Source organism: Exserohilum turcica (assembly GCF_000359705.1).
Source record: "Exserohilum turcica Et28A unplaced genomic scaffold SETTUscaffold_12, whole genome shotgun sequence".
Taxonomy (NCBI): domain Eukaryota; kingdom Fungi; phylum Ascomycota; class Dothideomycetes; order Pleosporales; family Pleosporaceae; genus Exserohilum; species Exserohilum turcicum.
Genome location: NW_007359937.1, coordinates 1268402 through 1279729, shown reverse-complemented (window position 1 = coordinate 1279729; position 11328 = coordinate 1268402). Strand labels below are relative to the sequence as shown.

Below are 11328 nucleotides of genomic sequence, written 5' to 3'. Positions count from 1 at the left end.
CTGGCAATCGCGTCGAGCAGGTATACCAGCGCGTCGGCGGCGGATTGTTCGTTCAGACACGTTGTAGACAGCAGCAGCGCGACGATTACTTTGTGTTTAATAGAGATTAATAGAAGAAATAGCAAGCTGAATATCTGCTTTATTTAAAGCTAATTGAGTAGCGCTACGTTGAGCTATTGTTCGTTGAGATAGGAGAGGTGCGCAGGTTTGGTGGGGTGCGGCGCTCGCTTACCTGCGGCGCTCGCTTGCCACATACGTTATATGGATTTGAAGCATTCATATCATGTTCTCTTTTTTTCTCTCTTTTTTTCTGGGTTACTTTTGTATTGTATTGTATTGTATTGTATTGTATGGAAAACCCGTGTTCTAAATACACAGCAATGACACATACGATGTACATATATATATATACTGCGGTTATGAAAGCCGCTGCGCTGCGTCAGCCATGTCGAAAGCACTCGGAGAAAAAAAAGGTAAGAATATGGGTAATGAGGGGTGCCGCGTGCGTGGGTAGGTACGTACGCATGCACAGTACCAAATACGAGAGAGATCACCCCCCTTTGTACACGCGCCTTGTTGGGTGGGCATGTATGGGCTGAGGGAAAAAGAAAAGCGGGGGGGGAACGCACACCCCTTTTTGTGATCGATGTATGTATGTATGCATTTCGCGTTACATTCCTTGATCAGGCTGGTGTGTTTATGAAGAAAATAATACAATGAGGGAAGGGATTCTGAGGGGAAATTTTCTAATACGAGTAGTACAGCGAAACCTGGATAGCAGTGGTATAAAGTAATTTAGTTGGTGGAACTTTGGTAGTGTAAAGTGTGATGTCTATCTGAGATTAGTTATGATGGGTTACGCTATGCCATGTACATTTCCATCGCTGACCATGCCAGCAACCGCTGCCATCTACTCAATAACCAGCAGCCGCTGTGTGACATCGAGGGCGCCCTCGAAATTCCCACTGATGGCGTAGATGCTCTGCATTGCAAACGCGGCGTCGGTGCTGAAATCCTCATGTCCCCAATTCCCATATTGACACTGATCCTGCAGTTCCTGCTTCACCTGCTCCCTGAGCGCAGCACATCTCTCGTAAGCCGGAAGCGCTAGCGCAACAAGACCCAGGCTATGCCACATACGGCCTACGTTAAACTCGGCTTCTTGGCGATGGATAGCGTGTGGGCTTTTGGTGCGCAGATCGTAGTATCTGTAAACGAACGACAAACCTTGTTGGATTTGATACTGTCTGTTCTCTGAGAGGCGTTTCATGGCGTGCTGGATGTACGCCACGCCTATGCTCAAATTGAGCACTGGATCCTCGGGTGTGATGGCGAATGCGCGAAAGTAGTAGTTTAGTGCGGCCATGTAGCTTCCACCGCACATCAAGACATGTGCGTATAGTGCAAAAAGAGCCGGGTCATGGTCTTTGACTTGGCCTACATCTTCGACGTTGATGTTGTTTCTGAAGCCGCCTTTGGTCTCTCTGGTATCCCGGAAGTTGTATGCAATGCGCTGCTCAGGAGTGAGAAGTGCATAGTCGACGGTTTTTATGTAGCGCATAAGGACTTTGTACGCGGGGCCCGTCGCAAAACCCTCGGGGAAGGAACATAGGCGATTGACGGCACTGTAGATACGGAAGAGGTCAGTACCAAAGGGATACTCTTTGAGAAGCCAGCGGGCTGCTACAGAGGCTTGGAGCGAATTGTCAGCCGCAAGAGCACAGGCCAGTCGACATATCTGCAGCTGTTGGTGGTAGGTTTGCGAGCGGTGAAAGACATTGGCTTGGAGGGCAATGTCGAGTGTAGCAAAACACTGCTCTTCATCACCTTCGTTTGCGAGTAATGTGGCGTAACGACCAAATGCATCGCACCATCTATCGAAATGTATACCCCAGAAATCGGTTGGAGGTTTGTCGGGCCATTCTCGGAGTTCAGGATCGGTCTCACCATCTTCGGCGTTGTTCGCTACCACAGCAAGTACCATGAGTGCGGATTCTTTCCAAAGATCCCCCCCTGTGACGCGCCGGAAATAAGTCATGAGGTCTTCTTTTCTGTTCGAGTAGAACAGATCAAACGTAGAAAACTCCTCGATTAGTTCTCGTGTGATGGACAAGACTTCCTTGATAGCCTCCTCGTTTCCATCTTCGGCTGGTTCCCACAACTCATCCAGTCTTTTGAAGCTGGAAATAATTTCTCGATGCTGAGCCCTTGCAGCCTTCAGGTCATCCGCAAAATCGGTCGCCAGCTTTTGGAGCTTGTTGCGAAATAGACGGCTCGTAATTGACCGGATTGGCACGTCCGTGCCCTCAAGGGTAGTCCGTCTCGGCTCCATGTCGGATATGGACTCAGCCTCCTCGTCCCGAACATCGAGAAATGCCTCGACTTTTGGCGCTTTGGTCCTTTTAGTTCGAAATAAACCTTTCTTAGGCCGCTCAGTAGGGGCGATAAGAGCCGGCAGTTCGTTCCTATTTTCATTCGAGGAATCATCGTCTTCGCCGATTTGTCCAGTCGCCTTTTGCATTTTCTTCCTGTTTCTTCGCACGGTACTCTTCCGAACAGCATACCTGCCTCGGGCTTGCCGACGCTGATTGTAGTAGTATACTCTCAGCTCATCGTATGCCTGAAAACCCAAAGCCTTGAGTTTGTGACCATATTTGTCACGGTAGATGGTCTCTGCGCGCTGTCCAGCTTCTTGCCACATGCCTTGGTCTTCGAAGAACTTTGCGAGGATAGCAAGGTCATCATAGTTCTCTGCTGGCCAGTTTTTCAAGACGGGAATGATCTCTGCCACCTTTTCGGTGCGCCCCTCGTTCTTGAAACAAGTGTGCAAACCAATATAGCTCATGAGATTGAATTCCTTTGAGTTGTTGTTGAAAAGTGGCTCGTAGAAGCGCAGCGCATCCTTGTCATGGCCCGTGGCGTGTAGGGCGTCGCCGATAATGCGGAAAAGATCTTCATAGTCCCACATCAGCGCATCTGGCCCGTGGTCGTCCGGCTCTAACATTTCGAGGTGGTGCTATTCCTGTCAGCAGATCTGTACACGTTCAGCTTATGTGGGGCTTACCATAGCTTCTTCATAATCGTCTTTGCTTCTGCGCAGCCGGAACAAGCCAAGCTTGACTCTGATCTCTAGAGGTAGTGTTGAGCCGTACTTTGCGTCTTGAGATCTCCGTACGAAGCCAGGAACGGCAATACGCCTTGGACCATCTTCAATGTCAAACTCGCGGTCGTCATCAAGCTCATCCCAAAACGTCTCCGTTCGTCTCCCCTGTTTCCAGCGCGAAAGCGACTTGAGTTTTGTAACGCCAATCGCATAACTACCCGCGCGGTCTAAAAGATCGAGATAGATATTGATCAATTCCCAATCGAGTTCATTCGTGACTGGATCGCGACCGGGTTGCGTGAAAACATCAATAGCCTCCTCAAAGCTATTGATGAGCTTGTGGAGATGTATCTTAGTCTGCCTCGGGGATGCGGTGCCCATCATTGCCATGATCTTCAGCACACTAGTGTCTGGGTCCTCACCTTGCTCTTTACGCGTCTTGAGCATCTTGAGACCCAGGGATACGCATTTTGACGAGCGTCCCAGCTGTGCTTCAATCTCGAGCTTGTGACTGCGGGCTTCATAGTCGTCGTTGAGCAGGATTATCTCGTTCAAGCATGGAAGTATAGCAGCCGACTTGTTCGCATCGGTAAACCGCGGGTGTTGCTCCGGGTCCAACTGTTGAATGCGCTCGATGATGAACTGCCAAAGGCCGGGATCACGCTTCGTTGGCGCACCAGCTAACAATACGGCTATAGAGTCCTCTTCGCGACCCATTTCCGTGTAGATCTCAGAGGCGATGTTGTAAGCATCGAAGATCTCGGGGTTGAGTTGAATGGCCTGTTGAGAAAACGAAAGGGCAGCCTCGTAGTCCTTTTCGATAAACTTGGCATTGGCTTTTTGTTGCAGGGCCTTCCATTCTGCACCTGGATCGGCGACAGGGCGAGGACCTCTGGGGCCTTTTTCTCTTCCGGGTTTCCCGCGTTTCCTACCCCGGGTAGACCGAGCACCGCTGTGGCCGCCACGGCCCCTCGTTGAAGGGCGCCCTCGCTTTCCTCCGCGCTGACCTCTGGTCCTAGACGCAGGAATGATATTAGCCATGGTTGCATCTTTGGTGGTACGTCTGCCTCTCCCTCTCTTCTGCTTCATACGCCCTTCCATATCCTCAAACTCAACGCCTAGCTCCATCTCGTCGGGATCACCCTCATCTTGCTGCGCATCTTCGGACGAATAGTCTGCGTCGACTTCCGAGTCATCTCTGTTCTCGATTTGGATGAGCCGTTCTCGCTCTTTCTCTTCGTCAATCATACGTTCATAATCATCGTCCTCATCCGAGCTTTCAAACTCGCGGTCGTAGATGGAGTTGCTGAATCCAGTAGCATCAGTATACGCATCTTCGTCCTCCTGCTCAGGGTTTGCTGGAATAAATCCCTCGAATACGGCTGGTCCACTCGTAGCATACGCCCTGTTGAACGGATCATGGAAAGCACCACTGGTGAAGGGTGCCAAGGGCACGTCTTCTTCTACGTCCTCTACGGCATCTAGTGGAATGAGAGGTATGTACGGACCCCGGGCTGGGGGTGGATGGTGAAGTTGAAGAGGCTGAAACTGAGGCGGCGAGTATACTTGCTGAGGGGGATATATCGGTTCATTGTACGGGGACTGTACGGGATACTGCTGTCTGCCATGTTGGGCATGTGGTCGCATCAAGTTGGAGCCATCGTCGTCGAAGGAGCCTGCCTCGGGCAAGAAGCGTCTATCGTGCTCAGGATGCCCCGGCAGCCATTGTCCGTAGTATCCGTTGCCCGGGTTCATTGTGAGCTCTAACCTGGCATGGCTGCACTAGTAGGTGTTTGTGAGTGGCGCATCAAAGTTGCATGTGACGTCGAGAGGGTCGGAAAGAAGTGAGAAAAAGCTTTAGTGGCAGGGATTGTGCTGGGCCTAAGAGGCTAGCGTCCGTGCGCCGCGCTAACGAGAGCGGGCGGAGCAGGCAAGCTCGCGTGCGGGCTTACTTGCACCAGCGCGCCGATTGGCATATTTACGAATACGCTGAGGATCGTGTAGGTAGTTCATCACAGCCTCGACGAGGCCGTTTTTAGAAATCTCACTCAGCGGCTATACGGCCTCGCATTTGCAGTGTAGATGGCCCAAGGGCGAGTTGGCCGAGCAGCTGGCTCGGAACGGGCTATTGAAAAGAGCCCGACGATGCCCTGGCCAGCCCTGCAGCCAACAGCCTAGCCCCCCCCTAGTTACCTCGACCCAACACCGAAGGACAACCACATGCTGCAACCCGGGTCCTCGGCAACGCCCCTGGGTACGTCTGGTGGGGTCGTTTCGTTTATATCCATGGCCACGACCCGGCTTTTGCACGCAGCATCTGCAAGAAAGAGCTCGCTCAAAGGCATAGACAGTCGGCCTCGCAATCCCCTACACCACAGCCATGCTAGGGACCCATCTTCTCGCCGGCCTTCTCTGCGCCTATGCCGCTGTCGCTATCAGCATGCCGCAGCATGAACCCCAGCAGCCTCTCCTTGCACAACACAAAGCGAGTGGATTGGACTCACAGACTGTCCATGTGATGTTGGTCTATACAGAAAGCGGAAGCAAAATGGAGCGAGTGGCTCAAATACCGTTGCATAAACGGATCCTCCCAGGTGCGTTGCTTGGGGTGCCAACTCGGCCTTTTCCCAATGCCTCTTGGCCGGGCTGCCACAGTCTGAGTAGCCCCGTCAAATCACTGATCTCCCGGCTAGGCCTTGTTTTGCCCAGGCAGTTGGACACGATCAAGATTGTGGCAGCGGCCACTGGACAAGGGCGTTCCGTTGCCCTGGAGCGGCTAGACAGCATCACATGCAAAATAACAACAGACGTCGATGATGAAGGGGAACAAGCGCCAGCCGGTCTACCTTGGTTCTCTCTCAAAGACGGAACTGTTCGCATCAAAGACACTCCATCAAAATGGTTTCTAGGGAGCAGAAGGATACAAAGTTACAAATGCCGATGACTTGTGACTGCAAGTCTAGTAGGCTGGTACATGTAACATGCAGATGCTAATGTGTAATGTTCTATGATCTCGGCGGGTATATTAAAATGCTGCTTACTTGAATGCCAATCGCTATATCCAATTCCGTCCAACCCAAACGCCTCGTATGCAAAATATGGAGGCCCATCAGACGCTGTTGTCGCCTTCGTTCATGCCAACCATTTCGTATTCCCCTGCGCCATCTCTCCCTCTACCCCTTCCTCTCCCCCTAGACTCGCCCCCTTCCTCGTCCTCTGCCACCGGCTGCGCCCGCGCTGGTGTCTTGCTCCCAAAGTTGATAGGTCTCAGTTCCCTCCACTGACACGCCCAAACTCCAAGTGATGTCATGATAGTCGCGCTGCATATTTGGAGCGCCCACCAGAAGAGGTTCGCGGGTATCGCATGCGTGTATAAGGAGGTGACTACCAGGTGAATAAAGTGTACCGTAAGGGTAAAGTCCAAGACGAGCTTCGAGCGGGCGATAAGAAGCAATATGAAGATGGCACTGCAACGTGTTAGACTCAATCCACGGCTTCCAGCAACGCGTCGGAGCGCTTACCAAGTGAGGCTGTTCAACACCCAAACCAGCCCCAGTGTCCATCCAACCGCCGTGTCACCGCTCAGACTCTGCCAGTTGAACAAGAGATCGAGGCTAACCTCCTTGCCCGCCACTAGCGCAGTAAACAGAATAAGGACGCCGGCGCATGCATAGTATGCGAGTTGCAGGAGGACAATCTGCGAGAGGATGCGGGTAGGGGATAGATCCGCGAGTGCGCCGGGTCGAGGAAGGCGGCGTCGGCGTGGCATTAAAACGCGAGCAATGCGCTATGATAGGAGCATAGGGAGGGGGTGCGTTTCCAAGTCTACGTTGTAATGGTCGTTGGCAAGGTTACCTGTTCACTGATGGTTCGCAGCCACGCTTCGGCGAAACCTAAGGCGCCAGCGCCGATGTCATAGCGCGGGACTTTTGCCAAGCACGAATTCGCGATCACTGCGCTTTCAACATTCAATTTCAACATTCAATTGCCGGCCACCCTGCTCGCAAGCCCGCCAGAGAACTACACGCTACGTAGTATCAGAGTACGCGACGCCTGCCGCCTACCCGTACTCGGAATCACCAATTCCCTTCGCCCCGGGCTACCCCTCCGCCTCAGCGCCCTCCGCAACCTAAGACTCCGCAGCCATGGGCTGGTTTAGCTCAAGTCCAAAGGACGACTCTGGCATTAAGAAGACAGAGGGCGGCGCATTCGAGTCTCCCTCACGGTCAAACCGCAAGCAATGCTACGCAGCACGCGATGCCTTTTTCGAATGCCTCGACAAGAACAACATTCTGGACAGCATAAATACAAAGTCTGGGCGGGACAAGGCCGCCAGTTTCTGCGGGCAATTGGACAAGGAGTTTGAAAAAAACTGTGCACACAGCTGGGTGAGTCGACACGGCCTCCTCGCAGGTGATCACATCACATGGCATGTTGTCTGGTGGAGTAATTCCTCCGGTCGGCATCATGTTGCCGCCAGTCAATCTTCAAGATTGGCGGGAAATTGGTGTTGGAGAAAACCATACTAACACCAACCAGGTTGAGTACTTTAAGAAGCAACGAGTCGTCAACTACCAACGCGAACAGACAATCAAAAAGATTGAAATGCAGGGCGGCGAGATCCAGGCACCCCAATTACCACTGCCGGGCCAGAACAAGTAATTTGCGGCGCTCTCCAGAAAGATTGGCACGTCAGTCTGATCAGCTGTTCGTTTTTAACGCCCCTCATGACCTTGTATAATATATAGTAGTAGTAAAAAAAATATACGATTCCCCCCCAGCCGAAGCTCGTATATGTGGGAAGAACAGAGTCAGTCAGCACGTGGTGTAAGTGGGAAGCCGGAACCAGAAATAAGGAAAGAAAAGAAAAAAACGGGACCAAACAGAACGAGTCGTCTAGCCTACCCCAAAGGCGGATAAAATGGTCTGTTTTATACCCTTGCCCTGTTGGTTCAAGGGACAGTACCGTGGTTCACCACCAACGTAACGCATGTATGTGTGCAGCATGTGCGTCGGCACTTTAAATTCCCCCACTACCACTACCACCATGCACATCACATGCAGCGCCCACGCAATGCATGCACACACATACGCATCCAGCCCATTGTGACAAAATAGCAAACAGCCAACAGCCACTGATTAATCAGAAACAGTTCTGCCTGCATAATAAGCAAAGAAAGAAGCCGAAACCAAGGAAAAAGAAAAGAAGAAAAGACCACCACAACTATTCTCATTACCACCAACCACTTACTCATGTCCAGTCTGTACGCCCCTAAAAAAAGCCTCTGGATCATGACACTTGCACATTTGGCCGTCAACGAAAAAAAAAAGCCATCACCCCCCCAAACGGACATGTCTCCCGATGCAAACAACCCAGCCCCGGGGGAAGGGAAGGGAGAGGGGGGGACAGAACCTCGCTAGAAGGGAGCAAGAACCCTGACTAGGGTGGTGCACCACCACCACCCACCACCACGCCGCGGGCCCCTCCCCCTCCCCCTCGCATCTCTCGCATAATGTCGTCACTATATTTTCCTAAACCCATCCGCCTTGCAACTTCCTTGCCGTGCCCCATGCATACAAGAAAAACAAAAAAAACAGGGCTTACACTACACACCTTGGACGCAATCTCTACATAGGGGCATGTGTATTCCGAGATACTTACTATACGCCCTAGTTCGCTCTCTCTCCACTCCTCCTCCACTCCTCCTCCACACTGCCACTGCTGCTGCTGCACTCCTCTTTTTCTCCACTTGTGCTTGTGCTTGCAGCTTCCACACTAACCCGGGCATACATGTGCATACCCACACCTACCACATTGCTCAGAACACGAGTGTGTGTGCTGTGCTGTGCGTATATAGTACCCTCCGCTCCATTTTTTTTTTCCCTCTCTCTCTTCCAGCAGGGGCCTGTATGGCGCGTCGGTCGCGTGGTGCGTCTCTGTCTCACCCCATCCCCCTTCCCCTCCCCCCCCCGCTCAATCCCACGTCTCTCTGTTCGTACTTGGCCCACGCTAAGATGTAAGCGTAAATGTAAGCGTAAGTGTAAGTTGTTAACTTTTTAAATTGTAAGTCGGTGTACACCTACACCTAGGTGTAAGTACATAGCCCCGCAAAAAAAAAATCCACACACACACACACACAACCCCTCCCTCTCCTCTCCCCACAACCAGCATACTATGCCAAGACACGGGGCTTTTTTTTAAATTTTTTTTTAATTTACATGCCTGCCTTACTTCTCTGTCTCTCTGTGTGTGCGTGTATGTACATGTATGTCACTCCAATCTATATAATCCCCCCCCCACATCCAGGGAATCCTCCACTTGCATAATTCCCCCTTGACCTTTTTCCCTCAAAGATGCTACCCACGCACCATACTTACAACCAAACAAGTCTGTGGTCGGGGGAAAATTTTACCCCTCTTTTTTTTATTTATTTCTTAACCAAGCAGAATTGCGTATGTATATTTTTTTTTAAAAAAAAGAGACAAGGGGGAAGTGCCTGTTTGCAGGAAGAGGGGAACTAAACTAAAAACTAGGATATGTAAGCTGTGTGGTGTCGGTGTGCTGAACGGTCGGGGCGATAAGCGTGTAAGCACACCGTCAGCCACCAGCCACCGGCTAACGACAACCGGGAAGTTGGAAAAAAGGAATATGACAAACAAGGACCTTTTTTCTTTCTTGATTGTCCTGGTCCGGGGAGTCCAACACCCCCTGTGCCGCTTTTGCTTCCCGCGTGCACAGAAAGAGCACACACCCACACAAACAGAGAGAAAGAGGAGAGATGAGGGGAACCGGCATGACAAACTGGGCTTCATTCCATAAGTCGACTATGTTTTACCTAATACTCTATATTGATACTGATTGGCTACGTAAAACAGCGTTTGCAGGCTTTAGCCGCAGCATCGAGCAGCAATCAAGCAGCATCGCGCCACTTTGGTCTGCTTGTCGGGTCGCCGAGATCTGAGCTTTTTCTTTTCTCGGTTATCTGCGAGGGGGGGGGGGCGAGATACAGCGAACCCCACTCTCACTCCCCATCTGATGACTTCATGTGTACGAGTCAAGTGCTTGCGTTTACCCCTCCCCTTGGGTCCTCGCCTACCCAGAGGGATTCCCGCCTTCTGGAAAGTGTGCGTGCATGATGCACTTCGAGTCGTGTGTGAGATGCGTGATTCATGTGCCGTGCCCCTCTCCTCTCTACTCTGCAAGCAGCAAAGGAAAAAAACAATACGCCAGCCATGTCTATGAGTCTTTGTTGCAATAGAATCCAAGTCGCCATGATCAAGCTTATTCACCACTTGGTCGGCCAAATGGTTGCGGGATCAAACTCTCGCCTAAAAATGTCCACGTCAGACGGACAACCTTTACTGGGGGACCCAACCATGCTACTGTCAATGGCAAATACAATATCCTGGAAAGCGCCATGGAACTCCTCCTCTTCAAAGAGTAGCTGTCTCCACATGCGCGCCACTTCCTGTGCCGGGTTGCGGAATATAGGGCCTAGGCCGAAAGCGCCCAAGACCAAGTTGCGGTGTCCACAGTACGAGGCAATCCGGAGCACTGCCCGCATCTTCTCCCTCATGAGTTCTTTTTCCTGCGCAAACGAGTATTTGCAGCCACTCTCGTCGAGTTTTGGGCGTCGGACTGGTGCCACCGAGATGACGGGAAGGGAGGCGATGTCTGTAAAAGGCGCATAGTCTTGGTCGGGTCCAGCTCGAAATACGACTGCGGCTCGTTAGTCCATGTTGCCGTCGGACAGGCTCGGCTAGCATCTCAACATACAGACTTCTGGCGAGTATATTCCCCCTCTTTGTGGAATGGGGTAGTAATTTTCCTCTCGGCCTAATTGCGCGTTCCAGGGCATTGTGAGTGCATGAACGAGGTTGCTTCTTCGGGCGAGGCACTCTTCTGGTGCCATGAGTCCAGACTCCCAGTCGCCGCCCGCCCGCTTCTCGTTGGCTACATTGATGACTGGGATGCGTTTGCAGTTTGGGTCGGCGCTGAGCGCGCTCTGGTACCAGCCCAGGGCGTAGTTGACGGGGTCGCCCTCCATGACTGCCACTCGCGTCCGTTGTGATGATCGCTTCTCGACATTGATTCGTATTTGTGCAGAGTCTGGATACAGGTAAGACGTCTTCGAGTCCCGAATGTAGTGTTTCCAGATGTGAGGCATCCATATCCGTTTCGCTTCAGCAGCTATTTCCGAGGGCTTTGGTCTTGACTGTGGCAT

The 11328-nt window shown here is 51.8% G+C and overlaps 5 protein-coding genes across 5 annotated transcripts; 2 read left to right on the top strand and 3 right to left on the bottom strand.

Moving 5' to 3' along the window:
* Positions 1 to 872: 872 nt before the first annotated feature.
* On the bottom strand, positions 873 to 4858 carry SETTUDRAFT_147049 (uncharacterized protein; the record flags this gene model as incomplete). Its single annotated transcript, XM_008024560.1, has 2 exons — positions 873 to 3016; positions 3065 to 4858. The coding sequence occupies 2 exons, from the start codon at positions 4856 to 4858 to the stop codon at positions 911 to 913; spliced, it is 3900 nt and encodes a 1299-aa protein (XP_008022751.1). The 3' UTR covers positions 873 to 910.
* Positions 4859 to 5483: 625 nt separating this feature from the next.
* Positions 5484 to 6047, top strand: SETTUDRAFT_37488 (uncharacterized protein; the record flags this gene model as incomplete). The annotated part of the gene is made up of 1 exon (XM_008024289.1): positions 5484 to 6047. The coding sequence occupies one exon, from the start codon at positions 5484 to 5486 to the stop codon at positions 6045 to 6047; it is 564 nt and encodes a 187-aa protein (XP_008022480.1).
* A 25-nt stretch (positions 6048 to 6072) lies between these two features.
* SETTUDRAFT_167583 (uncharacterized protein) lies at positions 6073 to 6926 on the bottom strand. The gene is made up of 2 exons (XM_008024559.1): positions 6625 to 6926; positions 6073 to 6570 (listed from the first exon to the last, which is right to left on the bottom strand). Exons 1-2 carry the CDS (start codon positions 6870 to 6872, stop codon positions 6213 to 6215), a joined length of 606 nt encoding a protein of 201 aa, XP_008022750.1. The 5' UTR covers positions 6873 to 6926; the 3' UTR covers positions 6073 to 6212.
* Positions 6927 to 7094: 168 nt separating this feature from the next.
* On the top strand, positions 7095 to 7866 carry SETTUDRAFT_167582 (uncharacterized protein). Its single transcript, XM_008024558.1, has 2 exons — positions 7095 to 7491; positions 7643 to 7866. Exons 1-2 carry the CDS (start codon positions 7249 to 7251, stop codon positions 7763 to 7765), a joined length of 366 nt encoding a protein of 121 aa, XP_008022749.1. The 5' UTR covers positions 7095 to 7248; the 3' UTR covers positions 7766 to 7866.
* Positions 7867 to 10372: 2506 nt separating this feature from the next.
* On the bottom strand, positions 10373 to 11328 carry SETTUDRAFT_45930 (uncharacterized protein; the record flags this gene model as incomplete). Its single annotated transcript, XM_008024315.1, has 2 exons — positions 10373 to 10823; positions 10881 to 11328. 2 exons carry the CDS (start codon positions 11326 to 11328, stop codon positions 10390 to 10392), a joined length of 882 nt encoding a protein of 293 aa, XP_008022506.1. The 3' UTR covers positions 10373 to 10389.

Excerpts from the sequence above, each read along its gene's own strand:
- SETTUDRAFT_167583 (XM_008024559.1), bottom strand. The coding sequence starts at position 6,872 with ATGCCACGCCGACGCCGCCTTCCTCGACCCGGCGCACTCGCGGATCTA. Across the intron at positions 6,571-6,624 it reads GTGTTGAACAGCCTCACTTG|TGCCATCTTCATATTGCTTC; the intron begins GTAAGCGCTCCG and ends AACACGTTGCAG.
- SETTUDRAFT_167582 (XM_008024558.1), top strand. The coding sequence starts at position 7,249 with ATGGGCTGGTTTAGCTCAAGTCCAAAGGACGACTCTGGCATTAAGAAG. Across the intron at positions 7,492-7,642 it reads AAAACTGTGCACACAGCTGG|GTTGAGTACTTTAAGAAGCA; the intron begins GTGAGTCGACAC and ends AACACCAACCAG.